The sequence below is a fragment of the Melospiza melodia genome, chromosome 18 (genome assembly GCF_035770615.1).
Source record: "Melospiza melodia melodia isolate bMelMel2 chromosome 18, bMelMel2.pri, whole genome shotgun sequence".
In the NCBI taxonomy this organism is placed as follows: Eukaryota; Metazoa; Chordata; class Aves; order Passeriformes; family Passerellidae; genus Melospiza; species Melospiza melodia.
In genome coordinates, this window is record NC_086211.1 from 482504 (window position 1) to 508922 (window position 26419).

Below are 26419 nucleotides of genomic sequence, written 5' to 3' on the forward strand. Positions count from 1 at the left end.
CGGCCCGGCTGGGGACAGTCCCCCATCCCTGCCATTGTGTGGCACTCAGGGTGCTCGGTGCCCCCTGGCACCGAGGGTGGCTGCTGGCCAGAGCTGCACTGAGCGCCATTAGCTCTCCTTGGGGAGGAAAAGCAAATTAAAGTCTTTCTCACAGCTCTTGGGTTGTCCACCCTGAGGCACAGCCCTATAATAACGTTGATGGAGAATATTGTCATTTCCCTCTTTCCCAGCAAATCACTGCCTGTCGCTGTCCCAGCGCTGTCCCTGCCAGATCAACACAAGCATTTTAATGCCCTCACTCCTGCACTTGCAGCTTGTCAAGGCAGAGACTCTGCCAAGGGCTGCCTCCCCCAAAGGGCTGCCTCCCTGGGACCAGCAGCCTGGCAAAAATGCAAGTACAAATTATCAGTGCAAGTCCAAATTATCAATTAGCCACTGCTGATGGCATCTTGTCCAGAGGAGCAGCTGAGGGATCCCCCCACGAGATCCCCCCATGTGCAGCCCCACAGGATCATCCCAAGGGATCCCCCACGTGCTTGGGAGGGCACACCAAACCTGCTGCTTCCCCGTTGCTCACCCGTGTGGGACAGATGAAATGGGTGTTGTGGGAAACAAGACAAAGAAATCTTACAGCCCGTTCAGGTTTGTTCAGCGTCTTTTTCAGCAGAAGGATGTGCAGTTTGTCTGACGGTGGCACATTAAGTGCACAGCATCCTCTGGGGATGGTGGCTCTGCAACAGGTACCTGAGAGGCTCGGTGGGAGGGGAGATTATCATCATTAATCACCACTGGGAAAAAAGGCACTTTCTCCAAACTGCAGCCCTGTGTAATGGGGATTGTGTACACACGGAGCCATACGTCAGGGGAATGGTCCCTGGATGACTCAGCCAACCAGAGGAGATAAAAGAATTGAAATTCAGGAGTGCTGCTGGCTTACATCTTCAGAGGGGTGAGCCTCCTGAAACACTCATTGCTACACAGCAGGGCTCAGCACTGGGTCGCTCCTGTTACGGGCTAGAAAAACACACCCCTGGCTTTGGGAAATGCACAGCAGCAGCAGGGCAAGCCCAGGGACAGGTGGGTCATGGTGCCCAGGGACAGGTGGGCCCATGGTGCCCAGGGACAGGTGGGCTCACGGTGCCCAGGGACAGGTGGGTCATGGTACCCAGGGACAGGTGGGTCATGGTGCCCAGGAGCTGCCACAAGGGATCTTGGTGCCAGCAGCTCCCCCACCCTGTGCCAGGCACGGGGGCTCACTCACGGCCACCAAGAAGCTCTGGCTGCCACAGCCACCCGCTCCATCCAACGTGGGCCAGCCTGCCGGAAACACAGAGCTCAGCTCAGAGCGCAGTGCAGCCCTGTGCCCTCTGCTCAGGCTCTTCCCTGGCTGCAGAGCCAGGGTGAGAGTGTGGTGGTGAGCAGTGTGGCACTGCAGTGGCCAGTGCCAGTCCTGTTGCATTGCAGGTGACTGGGTGGTGTGGGAGGCACAGCAGGTTTACACCTGGCTGGGCCAGGAAAAGACAGACTGGCCCGGGGCTGACAGGGGAGGAAGGGAAGAGCATTGGCACGGGCAGAGTGGGGCAGAGGATGCTGCAGAGCAGCACCACAGCCCTCGCTGCCAGCTCCAGCAGCCATGGCTCACCTCCACACCAGGACGGGGCAAACTTCAAAAGGGGGAGAAAATGTAATTTCTCAGAGTTAATATTCCCTTGCGGACCTTGCTCTGCTCATTATTCTGGTCGTTACTTAAGCAGCAGCTGCTCGTCACTCGTGGTGCGCTGCTGAGAAGGGCTGAGTGCAAGAGGCTAATTTATTTTCTTTTAGTGCTTCTCATCCATGGCAGCCCCTGGCTGCTCCTCACCACTGGAAACCAACCGGAGGCATTTCAGATATTTCTAATGTATGACAGCAACTGGGAAACAGAAATTACCCTCTCTGAAATAATTCCTGAGACAGATTTCTTTTGGCACTTTGCAATGGAGACGCAGAGGAAACGCGAGCTGCATGTACTAGTTTGCTTTTCCTGGGCAATTTATCAGCCCCACCATCTGGTGAGACCCAGTTCCTCTCCCCAACAAAGACCCCTCACTGCAGGGAGAGCACTGGGGGCACCTGGGAGGGCAGAGGAGCATGAGGGGCTCCCTGCCCTCTGTGGCCTCAGTGCTCCAGCAGCCTGGGCATCGCCTCCTCCTGCACTTTGTGCCCTGGGGGCTTTGCTGGGCCAGGCTCCCACCTTGATGGTGCTCCCGTGGCACAGGGGGAGTGTGGTGGCCCCATAGGAAGCACCAGTGGGTCCCTGCCTGTGAGTCCTGCCCAGAGCCCAGCCCTGCTGCAGGGCCCTGGGGCAGCAGGCTCGATGCCCTCCTGCTCTGGCCATGCTGGCTCCATCCATGAGGAGCTGCTGGCAGTGGGCCATGTGGTGGGTCCCCGCCAAGCCCGGAGCAGGAGACAAATGATCTGCTCAGGATGCCCTGCCTCCGCTCCACCTGCTCAGCCCAAATGAAATTAAAATATTGACAGAAACAATTTCCAGAGGGAAATTGGAAACGTTAGTGGCAGTGCTGGAGCCAAGTGGTTCCTGCAGCCCGGCTGCCTGTCACCCTCCCAGGCAGCGGGGACAGGCAGCATCCTCCAGCCAGGCAGCACCAGGGTGCCCAGACATGGGGCAGAGTGCTCTGGCTGTCACATGCCACCTCTCCATGGCACCTCCTGCCAGGGCAACGGAGATTTGGGCACAGTTCCTGCTGCTTTCACAACACTCAGAGTCATTTTCATGTAATAGTTTGAATAAAGCAAACTTAACGTTTCGTGCACACACGTTTTCCCCAGAGAGCCGGTGCTGTGGGGAGGGGAGCTCTGCTCCTGTGCCAGGCGGGCGATTCCCTGCCCCAGAGCAGCAGCAGCAGCAGCAGCAGCAGCAGCAGTGTCCTGTCTCGTGTCTCTCCTCCACTCCCCCTGCCCGAGCACCAGCCGTTCCTGCCCCACGGCACCTCTGCTCTCACACCTGGACAGGGACACAGCTCCCCAGGAAGACACTGCCATCCCCAGCTGCAGAACAAGGCTTTCCCTCCCCTTCCTCAGCCCTGCATTCCAATCCATTCTCATCACTCATTCCCCAGGGCATTGTGGCACTGAGGGGAACACAGGCCATTGCTGTGCCACCACCAAACTCAGAACCTCATCAAAGAACGAAATCAGGCCGGTTTGACAGGACCTATTTCTGCTCAACCACGCTGACAGGCATGAATTTCTATTCCCAGGCTCTAATTCTCCCATTAATTGAATTTTGCAGTGATTTTTCCACATGTTTGCCCAGGATTAATGTCAGGCTAATTGGATGCAGTTGTCCGAACCATCTCACTCACTCGCTCTGCTGTCTCTTCATGTATGCTCTGCCCGTGCCCAACACAAGGCTGCAGCTCTTCAGGATCAAGAGGGAAGCTCCAAGGGGAGCTGCTCCTGACCCTGGTACAAACCTCTCTGTCCAGGCTGCCCAGGACCCTGCAGTAGCACCCAGCACCAGCTCTGTGCCTGCCACACAGCCTCAAGGACGGACAGACATCCCCCGTGTGGCACAGCCTGCCCTGCTCTGCACACCACAGCCCTGCAGGGCTGGCAGAGCAGAGCTGCTGCTTTCCTTGGGCTGTTTTTTTTTTTTTTTCCCGTTTGAAACCTTCTTCTTGAGCATTTAATAGATAATTTGCATCTTGCAGATTAATTTTTTAGAAATGTTTTTAATGAAGGTTCTTGGCTGTGCACATACCTGCATGTGCCACCCATCCTGGCCATATAAACCTTTGCTACTTGTGGAAAAGCTAATTAAAGGTAATCATGAAAACCTCATTAGTCCTCATTTACATAAGTTACACAGAGAAATTCCCTAACCTTTGATCCTGGCCATCACAGTCCATGGGGCCTCCCTGCACATCGGTTCAAAGGCAGGAGCACATCTCCAGCCCTGCACAAGCCAAGCCCTGAGCTCTGCTCTGGGCCACGAGGGGAGGGCTGGGCTGCCTGCCTCGAGTGCAGCTGGCAGAGCCCTGGGCTGGCACAGGCCACGGGCACAGCAAGGGGAGCGTGTCCTGGGGCACAGGGACATGGCAAGGGGGGCATGACAAGGGGAGCCTGTCCTGCAGCCAGGGGCAAGCCAAAGGGAGCCTGTCCTGCAACACAGGCACAGCTCAGCACGTCCTGCCTGCCCTGAGCCTGCCCTGCTGCCCCGCACGAGAGCACACAGGGCCTGACCTTGCCCTGGCATCCCTTGTCCCAAGAGGTGCCACCTCTGTCACCCCATCTGACCCGAGGCTTTGTCCCTGGCCCCAACCCAAACATCCAGCAACAAGAGCAGCTCTGCTGGGGAGAGAAAAGGCCAGAAATGGCTCTGGGGAACACCAGGTTCCAGTTCCCTGCACATTTCCATCCTGTCCAGCACCAGCCTCATCATCACCTCAATAGTCTGTGCTGGTGGTTACACTGGGGCTCAGCACAGCCACTGGTGACAGTGACAGCCATGGTGCCACCGTGTGCCAGCACAGCCCCCTCACACCCGCAGACCCCGGGCTCTCTTGCTCCTGGTACTGCAGCAGTGCAATTAGAACCTGTCATGCCATGAAAATATTGGAGCATTAAATGTATTAGATAAAACTCCCTCTGCTATTACAGTAGCTCACATCCTGGAAATCTGAGCAGTGAGCAGCGCGATTTCACCCAGTGATAGGACTGGATTAAGTTCTCCCCACAAAAGCCTCTTCTAGTATGAAAAAGACCATTAGCAGCCATGGAAATCAATAGGGGTTGGCCGTGGTGCTGCAGCTCAGCCGACAGCCCCGGCCAACCCCGGGATCCTGCCGAGCTCCGGAGCTGGAGCCGGGGATGGAGCCGGGGCTGGAGCCGGGGCTGGAGCCGGGGCTGGAGCCGGGGCCGGTGTCGGGGATGGAGCCGGGGATGGAGCCGGGGCCGGTGTCGGGGCCGGTGTCGGGGATGGAGCAGGGGCTGGAGCCGGGGATGGAGCCGGGGATGGAGCCGGGGCCGGGGTCGGGGATGGAGCCGGGGATGGAGCCGGGGCCGGTGTCGGGGCCGGTGTCGGGGCTGGAGCCGGGGCTGGAGCCGGGGATGGAGCCGGGGATGGAGCCGGGGCTGGAGCCGGGGCTGGAGCCGGGGATGGAGCCGGGGATGGAGCCGGGGCCGGTGTCGGGGCCGGTGTCGGGGCTGGAGCCGGGGATGGAGCCGGGGATGGAGCCGGGGATGGAGCCGGGGCCGGTGTCGGGGCCGGTGTCGGGGCTGGAGCCGGGGATGGAGCCGGGGATGGAGCCGGGGCTGGAGCCGGGGCCGGTGTCGGGGCCGGTGTCGGGGCTGGAGCCGGGGCCGGTGTCGGGGCCGGTGTCGGGGCTGGAGCCGGGGCCGGTGTCGGGGCCGCGCTGCTGCCAGCGCTGGCAGCTGGCTGGGAGGAACCATCCCGGAGCCCAGGGAGCGTTCCCAGCCGCCAGCCGGGCACAGGCCGGGGCGATGGAGCGCTGCCAGCCCGGAGCAACACTGCGGGGCCCTTCCCATCCTTCTCCCCGCTGTCCCTGGGGCTGCTCAGCTCTTTTCACCGCAAACAGGGCCGGGAGCTTTTCCCCTCAGCCTCTGCAAGGGGCCACTCCAGAGCCCTCCGCTCCAGGGGCCGGGCTGGGAGCTCGGGGGCACTGGGCACTGGCCTTGAGATGGAATTTCCAGAGATCCTCCCAAGGGAATTCATACCCTACCACAAACAGATGCAACGCAAAAGGGAGAAGGAAAAAAAAAGTTCCCTGTGTTTAAAAAAACACTCAGTAACAGCGAGTGAGGGCAATACATTATTTAAAGGCTTTTCAGAGGAAAGAAAATAATTTCAGCTTAGTTAGCTTTTTAGGACACGCTAGCAGCTCGCAGGGAGCGCGGCGCTGCGGGGCGATGCGCAGAGCCTGCGGCCAAAGGGCACCGGGAACGGGCACTGGCACCGGGCACGGCACGGGGGCGACACGGGGACACGGAGGCGACACGGGGTGCCAGGGCCGGGCGCTGTGGAACGCGCTGCGATGGAGGGTGCGGCACGGCAGCGCTGTGGTGCGGGCACGCTGATGAATTAGGTGTCAGCGGCGTTAATCCAGAGCCATTAGCCATGCTGAACGTCCGCATATCATTTGTTAAACTAATGGATCGCTGGAGGTCATTCGGTAATAAGAAAGGGAGAGGAGGGTTATTAGTTTTTATCAGACATTAATTGGCCAGAATCGATTGCTTGTTTGGTGTCTGCAGCGCTGTCGGGGTGTTTCCCCCAGCAGCCCCCGGCCCGCGGAGCGGCACCGGCAGAGCCCGGACCGGACCGGGAGAGCCCCGGCGGCGGCAACGGCGCAACCTGGGCCGGACCTGGGCCGGATCTCGGGCCAGACCTCGGCCGGATTTCGGGTGGATCTCGGGCGGACCTGGGCCGGACCTGGGCCAGATCTCGGGCGGACCTCGGGCCGAATTTCAGGCCGATTTCAGGCCGAACCTGGGGCCACTGCCATCGCGAGCGGCCCCGGCCGAGCGCTCGGTACCGGCCCGTGTCGGGCGCTGGGCAGCGCAGCGCGGCCCCGGAGCAGCCGCAGCGGACCCGCCGTCCCCACCCTGCCCCGGCCCTCCGAGCTCCCCCGGCCGCGGCTCGGAGAGCAGAAATGAGCTGGGAACCGCTCAGGTGATGTCACATCTATCTAACAAGTTTCCAAATGAAAACTAGCATTTGGACTTACTGCATTCAGGCTCAAAATTTGATTACATTTTTCTACAGCTGTAAATCTGCTTTCCTTTCTGCAACATTATTATTAAAGCCAGTATTGAATCGGTGGTGCGATACGTAAAATTTCAATCCTGGCTTTGACATTCCAGGAAGTTAAAAACCAATTACAGTGTGTGCTTTGCCTCAGGACAGAATGAATCATTGAACACAGCCACTTCACCGAGAGAAATTAAAGGCTGAAGCAGCAACATGGGGAAGGTATTACGTTAAAAATCAAAGGTCAATTAAAGAAAAACTGAGTCTATTTTATTTTTACTATTTTGCTTACATTTTCATTCCTTTCTGATGAACAGGGAGACAAAATAAACCTGCACTTGTATTTATCTGCCAGGTAATAAATCCGGGCAGAAGCTGTTTTCAGGAGCTGAGGGGAAACATTGAGGTGATAAAAACTCCCAATAACCAGCATTAATCTCGCTGTAACGAAGCCAGCACAGCAAGAGGGCAGCCCCCGCAGCAGAGAAGGGGTGCCCAGGGGACAATGTCCATTCGCGGTCACTCCGAGCCCACAGGGCCCCCTTTGGGCCCGGCTTGGCTGTGCCACACGGGGACGGGCGGCACCGACTGCAGGAGGGGTGAAAGACGATGCAGGGCAGACCCTGGAGCGCAAAGAGCTTCGTGTCCCGCAGACCCTGGAGCGCAAAGAGCTTCGTGTCCCGCAGACCCTGGAGCGCAAAGAGCTTCGTGTCCCGCAGCCAGCGCCTTCCGGGGACCGCGGACCCGCCGGGCCACGGGTGGGGCAGCACCGCAGGTGCTGGGGGCACGACCGGCCCTGCAAGGCAAATCACCTGAGACATCAGTGGAGCCCCTGCCCACCTCCTTCCCTCAGCTGCAGAGGTGATGCCACAGCCCATGAACCACCCAGCACCGGGGAACCGCCACCAGGTTCCTGCTGACCGGGCACGAGGGGCGCTGACCCCTCCTGCCACACAGCAGACCGCTGGTGCTTGCCTCGCTCGGCAGCAGCTTGTCAGCGCAGATGCCTTCAACATGAGCTCTAATAGATAATCCACACCTTGAAATGCGGTCTATCATCTGCTCGTTACCCTCAATAAATCATTCGCAAAATACTAAAGTGCTTCAAGACTGTCCTGGGGGCTCCGGGAGCTGCTTTGCGGCGCTCACACTGGAGCAGAGGGAGCGGGGCAGCAGCCGCGGCGTTATTCACAGTCTGGAGCACAGAGCGGCCCCCGGCCCCATTACCACTGCCAAACAGTCTGACCCCAGCCCTGGAAACTCATCAGGGCTGTTGGGAAGTGCAGCCGCTCTCCAGGGAGCCGGTTCTGCAAGATTAAAAACGGGAGCGATCTGCGGAGCGCTCACATCTAACGGAGTGCGCGCCACAGGGACAGCGAGCTAATGTATTCCCAGACAATTTAGACTCATTTCAATAAAACCACAATTAGATGGCAGCAAATGGCGGGGAGAGCAGCTGTTACAGCACCGGGACACCCAACACGACACGCCCTGGCGCTGCGTGACACAGACAGGGCAGAGCGACCGTCTGCTGGCTGGGCGGGGAGCGAGGGATGGAGCAGGGCTGCGAGTGAGGGGATGCTCGGGAGCTCCCATAGGGCTGGGAGCTGGTTTGGGAGTGAGGGGATGCTCGGGAGCTCCATAGGGGCTGGGAGCTGCTTTGGGAGTGAGGGATGCTCGGGAGCTCCCACAGGGGCTGGGAGCTGCTTTGGGAGTGAGGGATGCTCGGGAGCTCCCATAAGGGCTGGAGCTGGGCTGGGAGTGCCAGGTGCCTCCTAATCCAAGGGACCTGCTCCCCAAGGACCCCACACCCCCAAAGCTGCAGGAACACCCCAACAGGATAAAGGCCCACGGGTCAGGAATTCACAACCAGCCTCACTCCGCAAAGCCACCAGCATCCATCACCAGGGGAGAGCCCCAGGGGCTGGGGGAGCTGAGCAAGGACACGTGAAGGGATTGGGGAGGTTGCCCAGCACCAGAGCCCCTCATTGGCAGTGATCTCCTGCAGCCCCAGCCCAGCCTGCTGACCACCAGCTCCTGTCACACACAGCAGAGACCAAGGCAGGAGGGGACACACCATGGACCCAGGTCCTGTGGGGTCAGCGGACCCGAGCCAGACCCTCAGCCACCATGGGAAGGGACACAGGAGACCAGAAAGGAGACCCCACATCTTCAAAAGCCCCTCAGGCCGCCCCTGCCCACAGGGTAGCCCAGCACAAGAGACTTCTGATGGTCCCTGATGGTCCCCGAACAGCCCCTGTTCCCCTGACCTGGGGACCCACAGTAAAATGGTAAACCCACCTTGGAATCAGCCTCTGGCTGATGTCGCCATTTCTTATTAAAAGCTGGGTTTTTGCTCTACGATGGACTAGTTTTATGTTCCCATAAATTGCCAACAGTTAGCCCAGATCCCCACAGAGCCAGGATCGATACCTGGCCGAGGGGAAAAAGTGCTGAGGAAGGAAAAGCAATACTCCAATTAGAGCAAAATTTAAGAGTCCAGGGGTAGGGGTGACAGTGCCTAATGTGTTACAATTTATTGACAGCCTCCCAAACCCGGGTTTGTTGTGGCTCTCAGAGGCAGGCAGTGTCCCACCAGGCACCCACTCTGCACTCTCAGTCCTGACTGGCACAACCAGGGACCATTCCTGTGTGCTTTGGCACCTCCAGCCACGCACAGGCTGTTCCTGGCTCCTCTGGTGCATCCATCAGCAGGGCAGCTCTGCTGGTGCCCCCTGAGCTGGCAGCACACCCTGCAGCCCATGGGACAGCGACAGGGCCAAGGAAACACCTGGCACTGCCCCACGGCTGCTCCTCAGGGACACAGCCCCTGCCCAGGGTTCAGAGCCCTGTGCCCAGCTCTGCCTGGTCTGATCCCAGTTAAACACAGCATAATCCAGCCTGGGAGCCCCAGCCCTGGGCTCCCCTCCCAACCCACCCCAAGCCTTACTGGGCCCTGCCCTGCCCCAGGTGCTGCCCACGGACCCTCAGAGTGGGAGGCAGCAGAACTGAGCACTCCAGGATCAAAGTTCTCAGATGTTCTACATGGACCTTGCACCCCCCTCCCAGGGAGGCTGGAGGATGGCACTGGGCTCACTGTTAAATCCTGTGGCCAGAAAACCCAGCTGGATTGCAGAAATGTTGGCAAATACAATAAACACAAGTACATTAACTCTAATTCTGCAAAGCCTTCGGCTATATTAATCTCTCTTTAATGTAATCACCTATAAATAAATGATGACCCCATGATTTAATATGACATCTGCCATCCCCATTTCCACACAAGCTGTGAAGCAGTGCCTCTGGTACACGGTAGGGGTGGGACTCGTGTGCCTGACTGGCCAGGGCAGCTCCCAGGCTCAGCTCCAGCTCACCACTCCCAGCAGGATGGATGGATGGATGGATGGATGGATGGAAACACAGACCAAGGCTCCCTGGCAGGGACCATGCATCCCCCAGGGCCCCAGGACCCTGTGGGCAAGGGCTCATGCAGCACAGCTGTTGATGGACACACCAACATCACCATTTGTGTAACCACTGCCAGGCACGGGGACAGGACACCCCATCTGGGGATTTGGGGAACAGCGGGAGTCACTGACAACTTCCCCTTTGGTGAGCACTGAGGGCATGGGGGTGACAATGCTGCTCACCTGTGCAACAGTCCCCTCCTGCAAAAATATGCACGGAGGAGGAGAGAAAAGGAACCCTTGAGAACCAAAAATCATGTTGAAAGGTGAGTTTGTGATGCCCAAGCCAGCCCCTGATGCACTGATCTGAGGGCTCACTGGGGCAGGAGGATCTGAGGGCACAGCACAAAGGGCTGCAGGCTCAGGGTGGGGCACATCCTTCCATCCTTGGGCCCAGAGGAGACCCTGGGCTGCCCAATCTGTGCCCCCTCTGCCCCGAGACTGGGCAGCCCGGCAGGGGCTGTGCCTGCACAGCTCTCCCAGCCCGGCTGGGTCACTGCAAACAACCCACCAGGGACAGAGGTTTTCCATTCAGCACCAGGAGAGGCAGCCTGTCCTGCTCCTGCCTTGCTCCATCCTCCTCCTCCTCGCTGGGCTGGGGGGTGGCAGCAGGAGCAGCCCATCCTCACCCTCCTCCACGTCTGGAGCCACCGCTGCTCACCCTGCTAAAGGAAAAATGATCTTTAATTAGCACAGAGCTGGAGGAGCTTCAAGCCTCCCGTGTCTGCTGACGGCAGAACCCCTGAAGCCACCCCAGCCCCCAATACCTCTGGCCATGCTGTAGCAGGGCTGGCCTGAGGGTCTCCTGGAGGGGCGGGGATGTGCCTGGGGGTCTCCTGGCCCCAAATGCCACAGGAGCTGGGGCCACGTGTCCCTCCTGTGGGGAGCCTGGCCTCAGGGCTGTGCGTGGCAGGGGGCAAGGGCAGGGCTGGGGGTGGCAGGGAACTGCTCTGGCACTGAGCAGCCCCTTCATGCGGGGGGCTGAGACACGAGGGATGGATGGATGGATGGATGGATGGATGGATGGATGGATGGATGGATGGATGGATGGATGGATGGATGGATGGATGGATGGATGCGTGGATGGATGCGTGGATGGAACCATGGATGGATGGATGGATGGATGGATGGATGGATGGACGGATGGATGCATGGATGGATGGATGGATGGATGGAGGGATGGAGGGATGGATGGAACCATGGATGGATGGATGGATGGATGCATGGATGAACCATGGATGGATGGATGGAACCATGGATGGATGGAACCATGGATGGATGGATGGAGGGATAGAACCATGGATGGATGGATGGAACCATGGATGGATGGATGGAACCATGGATGGATGGAACCATGGATGGATGGGCAGGGAGCACTCCCAGCTCTGCCTGGGCAGCTGTGAGCCCTCCTGCAGCACAGAGGAACCCGAGCACCTCCCCCTGCCCTGGGCTCAGGGCCCCACTCACCAGCAGTGGCTCTGGTGCAGGTCCCACACCCCTCCGAGCAGGGCAGCGCTGGGTGAGGGTCTGTGGAGAGAGAAGCATCAGGACAGCACAGGGGCAGCAGGAGCCCTCCCCTCCCCAGCACACAGGCCGAGCCCACGCCAGGCTCTGCCTCTGTGTCCCCAAAGCAGCCCTGGGGAAGCTCCTGTGCCCCCACCCTGGGCCCAGAGCAGGCAGGGCAGGAACACAGCAAGGCTGAAGCTGCAGCCTGGAAAAACGCTCACTCAGGCAGGATGCCTAGTAATAAATTTATTGTATTTTATTACATATTCCCCTTTTTGCACTTAATTCCAATTCCTCATATTCAAACTCTTCTTTCTGAAAGAAAATGATTTTTAACATAAAAATATAAATTCTGCATATTAAAAGTGCATACACCTTGAATAATAAAACATACAAATAAATAATAAAAGGCATTGACACAGTCTCATGCAGTTGTCCTCAAATAATTTAAAATTTATGGTACAATGTTCAACCCCAAGTAGACAGCCTGCTTTCCAATTACTGTACAGGTCAAAAACATTAAAATACAGAGGAGAATATCAAAGGTGTGGGAAAGCCCCACGTCCCTGTACCAGGTACAGTGATGTGACATGCAGTTTGAGAACTGTAGATATTCCAGTGTAAAATCTGACATTGTGTCCAGAAGAGAAATTGCATTTGCAACAGGACTTAAAATTCAATTTTAACCAATGGTGAGGCACAGGTGGTGAGCAAATCTGTACAAATTCATACTTGGAAGGCCACAGGACAATGAAGGAGCCACCGGTGGCCTGGATTCCCTTGTTACCCTACCCAAGGCAGTGTAGCACCTCCAAAGGGGTTATTGCACTCACAAATGGCACACGAGCCTGAGGCCAGCCCATGTGCGCTGCAGGGCTGAGAGAGCCGGGACTGGTGGTTACACTTAGTTTTAATCTGTGTCTTTTAAAAAACACTATTTGCAGATAAATTGAGTGCTATCACCTTCTAAAAAACAGAGTCCCTAAGCCTTCAGGTCTAACACAGACATTGTACAAGTCTTCAGGTGCTTTTCTTCTACAAAATAAAGCTCTTAACAGTAACTGCTTTACGATGCTTTTGTTGAGAAAACCACGTAGGACTTTCATCTCACCACAGATTAAAACTAAATTTCAGTTCCCTCCACAGGTATCATTAGATACTGCCAAATTCTTTTGGATTAGTAGGCAAATGACAAAGATTTAAAAAAACCTAAACCAAACTAAAATAAAACAAAAAAAACCCAAAAATCAAAACAAAAACAAAAACCACCACCACCCAACAGTGAAATTATTTGGAATGTTGTTTCCACACCCTCTCCATGCCAGCTGACCAAGGGGAGGGCACCAAAGGAGGAGTCCTGGGACCTGCAGGAAGCCCAGGGCAGCTGCCCTGGCCGTGCAGCACACAGGGCTGCCCACAGGACATGGCTCCAACCCCAGCACCCCAGCACCAGGGCACTCTGAGCACGGCCGGGCAGCCCAGGGCTCCCCCAGAGAGGCAGGCAAAGCCCCAAGAGCAGCCTGGGCAGCAGGGAACAGCAGGGAACAGCTGCCCTGACAAGGACACTCACAGCAGCTCTGTGTGCCCTGCTCACAGCCCCTCACGCTGCATGCAATGCCAGGCTGCACACAGAACGCCGAGCAGGTTGCCCTGCCAACAAAAGGAAAAACAACACAAAAGAGAAATCAGTTTGTTCTCATTTCCCTGCTCCAATCCCTCTAACCTTACGTTACGCTGCAGCCTTGTCAGTAACGCAGAATCCTGCAAAGGAAAGAGCCAGAGATGTGCAAAGGAAGCAGAACCCAGGGACATGCTCCTGTGTGCCAGCAGCAGGGCCAGCACAGGCTCCAAGCCTGCTCCAGAGCCACGGCTGGGCGAGAGGCTTGCATAGTTAGGAGGGACATGCAGGGGGACAGCAGGGCCATGCAGGCTGCCTCACACCGAGGACAATGCTGGGCATGCTCCAGTTGCAGCTTCAGAAAGCAAAACCCCTGCAGCGACAGCGATGAGGGCACTTGCAGTGGGAGAAGTGCAATTAAGCTGCTAGCTTTCTATCCTAAGCATCTTGTTTTTATTAATCCGTATTTGATAAGTGTGAAAGGGTTAACAATTTACACACCCAAAGTGAGACACAAGTTACAGAGAACTGCAGGCACCAAATTGTCTATCAAATGTGATTAATACAAATAAAAGGTGCCTCTTCAATACACGTCGTTGAAAATGTGCTTATAACTTGAATACTACTAAACACTGTCCAAAAGACACAGCCCAAAAAGGGTAAAAAAAAGTCTCTAGGTGACTCCTGTAGGAATTGAGCACTGGAATGAAGGCGCTGCTCTCCTGTGCCCAGGGGCCAATTCCAGGAGCAGGAGCGAGTGGCAGACTGGGGATGTGGGGTGAAATGCAGGTCCCACGCTGGCACAGGCAAACCAACCCAAAGCCAGCTGGAAACACTCTGCCTGAACGCTGCTTTGCCTTGGAGCTCACCTGTCTGGGAGCAGGGCCATGCCTGGGCCTCCCTTCCCAGGCATTGCCCATCACTGTGAGCTGTACCTGGCTCCCAGGACCTTGGCAGGAAGGCCCCAGACCCCGCCACCCAGCCAGGCTGGGCAGGACAGAGCTGGCAGAGCTGCTCCCATCACACTCAGATGCCAGTGAGACTTCCAGGCCCTACATGCCACCACCCAGGGCAGGCAGAGGTCCCTGGGCAGCAGCAGCCTCTGGGAGATGGCAGAGCCCACCTCCCCCACAGCCACGAGTGCTTCTGATGGCCAACAGGAACTTTAAGATGTGACCATGTACATGCAGCTGCTCCAGAACAGCTCAAGCCACTGCTGCTTGAAGGATCCATCTGCAAAGCCACGGTGGTGCTGGCATCTAGGACTTGGCAGATCCCTCTCTCGAGTGTTCCCTGGTACCATGCCACATCCTGGCAGCTGGACAACACAACACCATGGACAGGAGCTCCTACACATGAAAGGGACAAGAGAGAAGTCTGCTTTAAAGCAAGGAGAGAAGACTGATGATTTTCCCCTTTAAGTAGGGCCTGTAATAACATTTCTGAAACATGCCATTTCTGAAACATTTATCCTACTTCACTGATGGAGTCAGGACTGTAACAGCAACAAGGCTTTGATTAACACTCCCAGAGAACAGTGTTTCCCACACCCTTCAAGCTTGTCCTGTGCAAGGAAGCTCACTGACTACTGAAGATGTGTGACACAGGCAGGCAGAGCTGTGCAGGGACAGCAGGGGCTGCTCCCAAGGGCCCTGGTACAGACACAGGCACGAGCAGGATGCACTCCCCACAGGCTCACACTCCCCCATTCTGCCCAGTGCATGTCTCATGTCCCACAGGAGCCCTGGTGCACCCTGCTAAGCCAAACCCCTTTGCCTGGTGCACCCCAAGCCAAACTCCCTGAGCAGGAAACCCACCCGAGAGGAGCAGCCCCCACCCGCTCAGGGACAAGGGCACTGCCAGGGCAGCCCTCCTGCCTACTCACACTGCACAGCAAGGAGCCTGTGCACAGAGCTGCCCTTCCAGAGGGACAGAAATCCAGGCTGGCTGCATTGAGAGAGCAGATAGGGCCGGAGCTGGCAGCAATTAGCATCAGGAATTATGGAGAATGTGCAGAAAGAGAGTGAGATCGGCTTCTCATGGGATTGCAGAGGTTCGATTACTTTTATCAGCTGCTGGAATACCAGGACCTCCATCTCCCTTCTACCCAAATGAGAGCTCCAAGGACCATTATCTTGCTACAGATAGAAACATTGAACTGGTGTTCAGCTAAAACATGGGTTTGGACATGGCTCCAAATTCCCTTCAGTCAGGCATGCAGCACAGGAGCAAACCACCTCAAAACCCACACACCAGCTTCCAGTTTAAACTCCTCCAGTGAATGATGACATGAAAAAAATGTCATTTGATAAAAATAACCTTTCACAAATGTCCATGGCAAAATGCACAGAAAGTAGTTCTGTCTATTAAAAGATCCCAAACGGAGCCAGCGTAAGCCACCAGAATTACATTCTTGCTAGAAGAGTTGTTACAAGAGAAGAGCCAAGACAGTGTAAGACCTTAATACAGATAAAACCTTAAACAAATACTTCAACATCAACATTTCAGGGAGTAATTTAAGTACTGCAATGTGAAGCAAGTCTTATCTGCTCTGCTGGATGTAACAGAAAATAATCCATGAATAATCCAAGTCATACATTTCAGAAGCAAGCAGTGCAATCTTTGCTTCTCGTTGCTGCAATAAACGAGACTGAAACAATGCCTGGGCGAAGGAATGCATGGGGGGACAGTCATGTCTGGGTTGGAACAGGCAGGGCATTCCACCTCAGGCTGTGGGCACTGCTGGAGCACGTGGAGGGGATGCAGCAGGACATCACCAGGACCCTGCAAGGGCTCCACGGCAGGTGGGCTCATCCCACACTGACCCCAGCTCGAGGGCACTCCCAGCCCAGCCCCACACACACCAGGAGCCTGCTGCCCCCAACCCCTCCTCCCCAAGCCTGCTGCAGGTGTGTGCTGAGCAGAAAACTGATCCCAGAGCAGCAAGGTGTCCTGGGGGCAAGGCTGCCTGCAGGGCAAGCAGGACCTCAGCAAGGGAGGGGGCAGAGGCCAGTTTGTTATGCTGATGGGACAGAGCACACACGTCCCTGGCCCAAGCTCTGCCATTGGGCTGGACAGGCACAGACCTCACTCAGCAGAGAGCCTGCCCAGCACATTGCCCAGCTTGTCACAACCTACACAACAGGCTGTGGATAAAGGATATGCAGCATGTCAATAAAAACTCATGGATTAAAAAAAAAAAAAGGATTACACCACATATATGTAAAAGGACTTAAGAAATCCACCTTAAGAGGAACCTTACAGAACTTGAGGAATCTCCCCTGTAAGAAGGGCATGTAAACAAAGACATCAGTAGATGTAGTGTTTTGACCCTGGTGGAGGCTGTCATCCAAACAAGAAGGGGAACCTTCCACTGAGGGGCATGTGGCAGCCAGTCCCACGGGCAGGGGACAGGCAGGCCAGAGGGAAGAATGTACAGCACTCTGGGGAACAGGAAAACTGCCCCTCCAACCCACACCAAGGGCCCTGTCAAAGCATGCTCAGAGAGGGCAGGATGACACTTGGTCTAAACATCACCCCTAGAGATAATGGAGGCTTAATTACACCACTAGGATAAGGGTCTGAGCACATCAGGAAATGCTTCCCAGGAGTTTGAACAGGGCCATCCTGACAGCATCATGACCATCCAGGTGTGTGGATGTAACTCTCCCATGGCACTGCTTCCACAGGACGAGCTGGCCAGCAGCTGCTGCCCAGGGATTTCTTCTGTTGTTTAGTAGAGCATTTCAGAAGAAAGTAGTGAAACAGGACAGGCTAGAGGTTGCCTTCGGTATGGACAAAGCAAAACTCTTCACAGACATAGCAACAAAAACTGCAGGTTACATTTCAAACTTCCTGCTGCTGGAATGCAAAAAGGAAATCTATTACACAGACGTGCACAGAGACACACAGGTACCTTTCTGTCCGTCACTAATGCTAGTCCCTCCTATACTGGCTGAGTATATACCTGAGAAACAACATTAGTGTTGAAATATTGCCCTTTAGAAAGCTTGGAAATGGAGGGGAGCAGGGACAGAGAGTTGAGAGCAGAAAGAAGCGACAGTCTCTCCAGTTTCCTTCGCATCCTCCACAGCTCAGAACAAGGCCATACACCAGTGTGGACACAGCCCACTCAGAACAAGACCAAAGGAATATCAGTTCACAGCTCTACAAAGCACACCAGTGTCAGTACAACTGCGGGCAGGTCCCAACCCTCAAATCTGAAGAAAGTTGTTGCACTTTCGACAGAGACTCCTGTACAAGTGCTATGGGACAGCTGCATTCATGTTCAACAACGACTCCAGCTAGGCTACTTGCACCAGTGCTGGCTGCCTGTGGCTATTTGGTTTGATGGCAGAATCAAAGGCGCTTTAACAACTTGCAGTTAACTTCTCCTCAAAAACATACATTAGGCACATGAACAAAAAACAAGAGCTCAGAATAAATTAGCTTCTCAGCAGAAGAAAAGACACCTGGATTGCAGCATTTCACTGAGGTTCCAGAGAAGGCCGTACAGACACCTGCATGCTGGAAGGTAACTTTTTCAGCGGCTTGTCAGCAGACTGCTTGCCACTGGAAGGAGGAGACTGGACTCCGGGATCTAGCTGGGAAGACTTGGACTTGCGACTGGATAGCAGAGAATGTTTGTTAGATGTGGCATCTTTTGAGACAAGTTTTTCTTTTGTGGTCATGTTGGCATTGGTTTGAGAGGCTGGTGGGACACCACCTTTATCCGGTTTGTCCTCCAGCACGTTTTTACTGCCTGACTTGGAACTGACACTCCCTGTCTTTTTTGAAAGCATTGTTGTCTTCCCCAGGTCTGCCGACCTCCGTGTCTCCTTCTGCCTTAAGGCTGATTTAAAGAAAGACAAACCCTTCTCTTCCGACTTGCTGTCCCTCTTGAGGCCGGAGCGCGCGGCAGTGCTCGGGGAGCGCAGGCTGGCCATGGAGGAGCTGCGCACGTGCCTGCTGTCCACTGCCCTGCTGTCACTCCTGGAGTGGCTGATGCGCGGGGAGCTCGTCCTGGAGCCGCTGGTAACGCTCGTTTTATCCGAGCCCAGGCTGACCTTGGAGCCCTCCCTGCTGAGGCTGCGCTCCGAAGTCCGGCTCTTCCCAGAGGAAGAGCCCTTAGTCAATGAGCCTGATGGGGTTTTCTTGGCAGCTGTGGAGGATGGAGAAGAACCTGACTTCTGCTTCTGTGGAGCTGAAGGGACAGACGCCTCCAGGGGCTTTGTGCTGTGGTCCTTCCTGGCCTGCGTGGGAGCAGGAGACCCGTGTCGCCCGCTGACCCTCGAGGAGTCTGCCTTACTTCGAGACCGGGAAGCTTTCTGAGAGCTCTTCAGTGGAGGAGAAGAGTGAGAGACTTTGCTCTCTTGGGTAGCTAAGACTGTCCTTCCCTTCCTCAAACTTTTGTCTGGCTCAGAAGCTCCTTTGGAGCTGTGACCCTTCTTAGGGGTGTCATGTGCCTTCTCTGCGGCCAGCCCCGTCCCAGCTGGGGCTTTCACCTCCTTCACTGGGGAGCTGTCCACAGAATCGCTCTGGTCAACAAAGGCGATTTGATTGTTGTTATCAAAAGGGTCCAGAGCAGGGTGATTCCTGTCTGGCTGCACAGAGCTTTTCCCATAGCCATCTGAAAGGTCTGAGCTCGATGTCCTTACAACGGACTCTTCCCTGAACGCCCCTTCCATGACAGCCAAAGGGGCTCTGCGAGCTGCCCTGTGCTCTCGCCGACTGCTGTCACAGGGCTCCAAGTAGCTGCTAGAGAGATTCCTCAGGCTGCCAAAGCACGAGGTGGAAACTTTATCGTCAGCAGCTTCCCCAATCTTCTCCAGAGTGGAAGCAGAGGTATGTACTGGGGAATCTCCAGAGAAGCGTGATGGGGAGTTGGAGCGGAACTGCAGCTTTGCAGAGAGTGACCACGAGGGCCTGACACCATTCTCACTCACTGCCAGCGGGCTGGTGACAGAGGATCTGGATGACAAGCTCTGACGCTGGACACTCCTTACAAATGGTCGAGTTGAAAATCCTCCTGCAGAGAAAGCACGTGACAGTCTCAGTGGGAAAGCCAAGGCTGCAGCTGGTTTACCCCACCCATCCACGTTTCCCCACGAGAGCCAAGCAGCCCACCCACACCTCACCATGTTTATCTCCACGCAGGCTGCAGGCACAGCTTCTTGCAAAAAAGTTGAATGAGGAATCCAACAACTGTTACATGCTAGGGGTCACCCAGGAGCAGCTTTCTGAAGCCTCTAACTGATAACCCAGATTCTTTTCTCATCCCTGAGCGCCAGATCAAACACAAGGTTTGCACCTCCAAAGTCCTTGAAACTGGCAAGATCACCAGCTAGGATTATGATCCTGTATTAAAGAATATTTCTCAGAGCATTCTGTGAAAGGCAAAGTAGGATTCCTACCTCCAGATCAAGTGATGTAATTGTATTTAGAAAAACAAAATACAAGTATTTTAGAAGTGTGACTTCCATGGTTGGGCCTGACAGCTGTCACAGCACTGCTGCAGGGGCATCTCCACAGCAGCTTCCAAATGCTCTGACTGACCCACGAAGCTCTGCATTTTCAGAAGGTACAAGACAATGTGTGGAGGAACCAGGCAAATCCAGGAACTGAACAGTAACTTGCACACATGGGTGAGTTTTCATCTCCCTCCTTGGGACCATCCATAAGCATAGCAGCAGGTAATTAGTGCTTATGTTAAATCTGCCAGGACTGTGACAGCCACCCGGCAAAGGTGATGCAGTGAGACCCAGAGAGAACACTAGCACGAGAAGTTCCTGACTGAAAGGTTTTATTGATGGCATTTGCTTTCTTTGAAAGGCTCCTTAAGGTTCCTGCCCGCTTGTCCTCCAACTTTTCCTATGAGACAGAAGCCCACCCGTGCTCCCACTGAGCCAGCTCCTGCCTGTCTCAGCTGGACTAACCATCCCTCTCAACCACAGATGTTGCAGCTGTTTCCGCAAGGATCGTGCCCCAGGAGGACAAGCAGCCCCACGAGAGGTACACACCATCATCTTCGCTGCGCTCCCCGGCGAGCTCCACGGACTCGGAGAGCGAGGCGAGCGAGGTGCGGCGCGAGGAGGCGGCCGAGGCCACGCTGGGCTGCTTGCTGCCCGGGAGCCGGCTGACCCAGTGCTCGCACAGCGACGAGCTGGTGGAGCCTGCGGGACACACACACGCACACACACTTCAGCAGGGCCGGGCAGCCCTGGCTCAGGCACTGCTGCACTGCTCTGGGTCACACCTGAGCCTGGAGCTGGCCCTCACAGCCTGCGGGACACACACACACATCAGCAGAGCCGGGCAGCCCTGGCTCGGGCACTGCTGCACTGCCCTGGGTCACACCTCGCACCTGCAGGACACACACACATCAGCAGAGACAGACAGCCCTGGCTCGGGCACTGCTGTACTGCTCTGGGTCACACCTGAGCCTGGAGCTGGCCCTCATGGCCCCAGCACCCAGACACTGCCACAGGAACGGGGCTGTACTCTTGTGGAGCATTTATGGTCAGATCTGCACTTGTCCCAGCGTGCTGTGAATACCAGCACACAGGCACTGGCACTTCAGCTGCCACCCTAAGGCCACAAAAATCCCTTTTTTCCAAGGGCCACAGCTCACCCTGGATTCCACCAACACATGCACTATGGGCACCTCCTTAGGACTGAGAGTGCTGCCACAGGGAAGGAGCAAGTCACAATTTGATGTCCTGCACAAGGGCAGCTCTGAGCAGTCACCTGTGGGGCACAGGGGCTCCCCCATCTCCCTGCCAAAACTGCCCTAGCAGAAGAGCTGGAAAGTTGCCATGGCCTCTGACACCCAGCCACAGACTCAGACAAGCCTCGCTGAGTTCCGGGACACAAGAATGGGGGTTTAAGCAGAGCTGGGTGGAAAATTCCCCAGAAGGACAAATACCCAAGGAAGACAAGTCAGAGGCAGCCCTGGACAGGGCCAGCAGGGCTTACCTGCCACCGAGCTGTTGGCAGACCACGAGGGGATCGCTGTGCGCCGCTGGTAGAACAAGATGTAAGCGGTCTGCTTGCAGACTTCACTTTCAGAAAGCTGCTGAACTTCACTGTCATCGAAGCAGTACCACTGGCCATCCACAGAATTCTTGCAATAAGCTAAGGAACAATACATTACTGTAAGACTCTCTCACTCCTACTGCTCTCAGGTTTGCTGCGTGACATTTAACATAAGGTTATCTGCTATGATGGACTCAGACAATGCAAGGGACAGATGGATTCTGGCATCATCTTCCAGTCTGACTGGCAAGATGGAAGCCTGAGGCTGCCAGAACATTATAAACAGCTTACATTTCAGGACTTTCTTTGTTCACTATTATCACTCAGAACAGAACATCATTTGGGGTGGCTCCATTCCCGTCACCCTCTGTAACTTGTGACACTGCTTCCATCAGTGACTCCCTTTCTGACTCCATACAGAAATATAACCAGCATCTTCGTGAAAGGCTCCCCCACAGCCAGCACAGCAGGACACTTGCCTGTATAATGTCCCCCTTGCATGGTGCCATGGTGGTTGCAGACAGCATACAGGTCATAGATGTAGTCCTCAGGATCCCTGCCAAGGCCATAGGGTTTCCTCCAAGGTGACCAGTGTGATGGCAGGCTCCAGCTGCTCTGGCTGCGTTTCACAACGTGAGGAGTCATGTCCAAGCCACTCAAGGGAAACTTAACCATGTTCTGAAGTTTCATCCTTCGGTCTCCTTCCTGTGTACAGAGAAGAGCACGAGCTGCAGAGGCCGAGGCCACCATGCCTGGGAAAGCCCAGGTGAGGAACACATAGGGCGGAATGGCTGCTCCTAAAGAGGGGAGTTCACTCACATCACTCAGCAGTCCCTCAGCAACACCACAGGCATCCTTACCTGCCTAAACCTTTTGAGATGTATGATGAGAACATCAGGTAAGGTCCAGAGGCTCAGTGTGATGCTACCCTGCTGCAGCTGCTTACAGTGTGGGCATCGCCATGCATCATCTGGGGCAAGCTACAAGGAACAGGCAGGAGTGGGTGTTGGTTTGCAAATCCAAGGCAGCTTGCACCACACCCCTGCTCCCCTGCTGCCCCAAGCCCCGTGCAGACATTGACCCCTCTGCCTCATCTCCCTCCAGCACTTATCAAGCTCACTGGAAATGCAGGGTTCCCAATGATGCTTTTCAAAGTGACAGGCAGAGATATGTGTGTCTCATTCAGGAGGCACTTTCTGCTGCAAGGCAGAATTCAGCCAGTGCTGCTGTGCAGAGGACTTTTTGCACCTTATAAACACCAGTGCCTTGGAAGTGGAGAAGGAAAAGGAAAAAACAAGGCAAAAAGCAGGCAGGCTTGGCAGCCTGAAAAGTATTGTCTCAAGAAAACCAGCAGTAGAAAAAAAAAGCAGGGATAAAAAAGCAGAAAAAAATCAGAGCAGAAAGAAGAAAGGTGTACTTTGGATGCCCCTCTGACACCTCACTGCCCTCTGGGAACCCTCTCCTCCTTCTGTAGTCCCAACAGCCCAGAGTTACACACTGAAGACTCTCCCTGTCCCCCAAGCCTCCCTCCGAGCCCAGTGCTCAGAGAACTCAGCAGCCACAGAGATTTAACTCCTCCCCCACCTCTGAAAGAACCAACAAGAGAGAGAGGTTCCCAAACTATCACAGTTCAGTCCTGGGTCCAAAGACTATCTCCAGATGAGCCCTTTGTGCAGCAGATTAGAGACCACCACAGGAATTGAGATGGCTCCCATGTGCCAGGCAGGGGCCAGGTCAGAGCCCTCTCTAGCCTGCCTGTGCACACCATCACTCCTGTCCCTCCAGGCTCACACAACGGGCAGAGCCAGAGCAGGGGAGCAGCCACCTTCCTGCAGAACTGAACCCATGAAGGCACACTGTCCTGACCCTTTATCATATTCACTGTATTTCACAGAGGAAATTGCCAAAGAGAGGACTAAGTCCTTGTATCAACATTTGGGAGGCAAAGAACCCAGCAGCAGGACCTCCCACAAGCTTCTCACTGCAGAGGAGCTCCGTTAGCAGCACAGATAACTAATCTTGTGTTACAAATCTATTCTCCTGTCACAAGGAATCAGTGTTTGCACAACAGAGCTGCCTGGAGTGAGGGAGTTCCTGCAGCATGTGAACAAGCCAGAGCACACAGTCTGTATCTACCTGTTCCTCTTTGGTGTACAGTTGGAAACACTGAGATAAAGTGCAGATCTGAGGTTGATGATGAAGCTCTCTCTGCTGGCGGACGCTTTCAGAGTCTGGAATATATTCCTCTTCTGTATTCACAAACAAGCTGCATCAGGGAGACACCACATTTACCAGCACATCCCCTTGCTCCCCAGGCTGCCCCTGCAGACAGGGGCTGGGCACAGGTGGAGTTTGAGTGGTCTCATGTTTGCTGAAGGATGCACAGTTCACACAAGCAAGCTGCAAGCAGCAATTGTGGGCTGAACACAGTTTAAGGTTTTTTACTTCATACTTACTAATCTTTAGTTTCTTTGTCCCATTCTACCACTAATTTCACATGAGCAGTTCCCCCCTGTCCGCATGACTTCAATGCCCTGCAGGGAGGAGCAGAAATAAGTCAGACCATCCTTCAATCCAAAGTCTACATTATCTTCTACAGGCATGTAATTTCTCTCTACAAGCCCTTCACCCTTCCTTCACTCCCACAGCTGAGGTTTGCAAAGGAGTAAAAGGAATTCACACAGCAAAACACAAGGCAAAGCTGGTAAATGCCTTCACCCAAGTATGCGAGTTCTGCAAGGCAACATACACCTGTTACAGATCAGGCATTTATCAACATTCCAAAGAACAACAGGCACAAGAAAAAAATTTAAAATAGTGAGAGTAATATTTTCATTCTGTTCTCCATTTCCAGGGAGGACAGACTCCAGATGGCATGACACACAACTGAGGTATTCTCACACAGCTTCCTGAGGATGCTCCCTCATTTGCCTGCTCCTCAGTGCGTTCCACACATCCCCACCAGGACTGCTCATTTCTGCATGGCAAACACTGAGCTCCCAGCTAACACAGCTCTCTGCACTGCTGGGAAGCACCCAGCACTGAGGGCCGGCTCACCTTTCCACTGTTGGGTGGCAGAGGGGTCGCTCCTCCTGAGGTAGCAAGTATGTTATGCCCACAACACTGACCACTCGCAAGCTGAATGGGCAAACCTGCGATAAGAGAACAGAGACACCTCAGTGCCTCCAACCCAACCTGCCCCTGGCTGACAAAGACTTCACCCTAGAACACGTTTGACATGATAAAGCAAATGTACAAGGTCTCAAAGATGCCTGTGCCAATGAGCTGAGAAAGGGCTGAGCAATGGAACATGTGCATGCAACAGCTCACATTTGTCTCACCTGCAAGCAGGCTGCAGGCCGCAGGAAATACTGCATCTTCTCCAGTATTTCCTTCTGCAGAATATCCCAAGCAATTGTTTTTTCCAAGTGCAACACAAAGGGCAAGCCAAACCTATGGAAAGGAGAAGCATTTGAGGAACAATTAAAAGGTTATCCTGTTCAGCAATCGGAACCCCAAACTGCATGGGAGAACTTCATGTGAAGTTTTGTGAAGCTTCAGAGGCTGAGGCAGTTCTCAGCCTCCAGCTGATACAAATGCCTTTGCCATGGTTGTTTCTCACTTCTCTCCTTCCCCCCACTTTCACTCCAATTAAAAATTCCCACCCATAACAGCATCTGGTCAAACATGCTGCTCTCAAACCAGACAAACATGGCGTATCCTCCCAACTGGGCTGCATTTGTTTCTTTGCAGTAATGCAATACTTGAAGTTTACCAAAATTAGAAATATTTTGCTGCACCCATTAATGCTTTTTGATCAACAAGTTCTTTAGCACTTGATGTTGCTCCTTCACCTGAGCCTGTACTAGAGGACAATAAAATCCAGGTCAGTTTAGGAAGCAGCCAGAAGAGTAACTCCAGCCATGCTGCTGCCAGTCACCTTTTGCTCTGCTGTCCAGTGCACGCTCTGTTACACACCAGCAAGACAATCTTGTCATTTGCTGCTAGTTTAGGAGAGGACTGTTCCAGTTTTCCAGACTTCACCATTCCTTGAGAGTAAGCTATTGTTCGGGAGTGCTCAGTGCCACATTTCAAGTTATTCAGGTTATTGTTCACATGTATTCCTGAAAAATTAAGAGAAAGGAAACATTTCATTAAGTCATTTGCCTTTGGTGCCCTGATGCCCCCCTCAAGAAGCCCTCCTTGGGCTACAGAGGAGCAGGTCAGTGTGGAATCAGGAGCATTTTCATCACTTGGACAAAGGCTTCAAAGAGCAACTTCCTTTCACAGTGTTTATCTGCAAGTGCTCCCCATCTGATTTTTCACAGCAGGTTGTACAAGCACTCCAGCTTTTACTGCCCGCAAGAAACACTGAAGAGCCAAGAACCCAACTTGCTACTTCCAATAATAAAATTTGCCTTTGATTACACTCCGCCTGCCCAGGATACCATGATTCCCTTTCACTGAGGGGCCATGCAGAGGCCGAGGAGTTTGAGCTTGGAAAGAGAAAGTGTTTGTTCATTCCTGAGACTGTTTATTCATCACTAGCAATCTGATTTTAAATAACACAATTTCAGTGGCTTCATCTGGTCCCTAGCAGGCCTTTAAATTAAGCCTGACAAGAGATTTCCCATTAAGCCAGCCTGGCCTGCAGCATCAGCCCCGAGAAGAGGCAGAAAGGAGTGTACAGCACTGCTTGATAACCTCCCAGCTGACAACACTATTAAATCTTCCGGAATGAGCCTGGACAAAGTCAGAGCTGAAATCAATACACCAGAACATCAACAGCTTGTGGGACTCATTCTTTTCCCACACAAACCTCCCTCACCAGTCACCCGAGGTGGGCATTAAGAGTTATTGACTCACCTCTCTGACTGAGGATGCCTTCAGGCCTGAAGATCTCTGGGGTCTCAAAGGCAAAAATGCAGTCGCTCTCGTGGATGGTGTCCAAGTCGTCGGTGTCGCAGAAGGAGCGATGGAACCCATCGTAGTACATCTCTGTCAGCACGATCTGCAGGCACC

The 26419-nt window shown here is 54.5% G+C and overlaps 1 protein-coding gene across 8 annotated transcripts in view; it reads right to left on the bottom strand.

Annotated features, from left to right (window-relative positions):
• Positions 1–7020: 7020 nt before the first annotated feature.
• USP31 (ubiquitin specific peptidase 31) overlaps positions 7021–26419 on the bottom strand; it is a 32778-nt gene continuing 13379 nt past the window's right edge. The window contains exons 6-20 of one of the 8 annotated variants that reach the window (XR_010029995.1): positions 26264–26408; positions 25338–25521; positions 24739–24850; positions 24455–24549; positions 23854–23931; positions 23534–23663; positions 22258–22377; positions 21877–22102; positions 21338–21496; positions 20383–20535; positions 17836–19391; positions 11707–11766; positions 10751–10904; positions 9074–9225; positions 7021–7568 (exon numbers count right to left, since the gene is read on the bottom strand). Coding sequence is in view for 3 of the 8 variants with exons in the window: in XM_063171503.1 (XP_063027573.1) it covers positions 17851–19391; positions 20383–20535; positions 21338–21496; positions 21877–22102; positions 22258–22377; positions 23534–23663; positions 23854–23931; positions 24455–24549; positions 24739–24850; positions 25338–25521; positions 26264–26408 (2943 nt within the window). In the remaining 5 variants the exon portion in view is untranslated. Of the gene's footprint in view, positions 7569–9073; positions 9226–10750; positions 10905–11706; positions 11767–11976; positions 19392–20382; positions 20536–21337; positions 21497–21876; positions 22103–22257; positions 22378–23533; positions 23664–23853; positions 23932–24454; positions 24550–24738; positions 24851–25337; positions 25522–26263; positions 26409–26419 lie in introns of those variants that run through there. The other 7 variants (XR_010029992.1, XR_010029993.1, XR_010029994.1 and 4 more) reach the window with 7 other exon arrangements.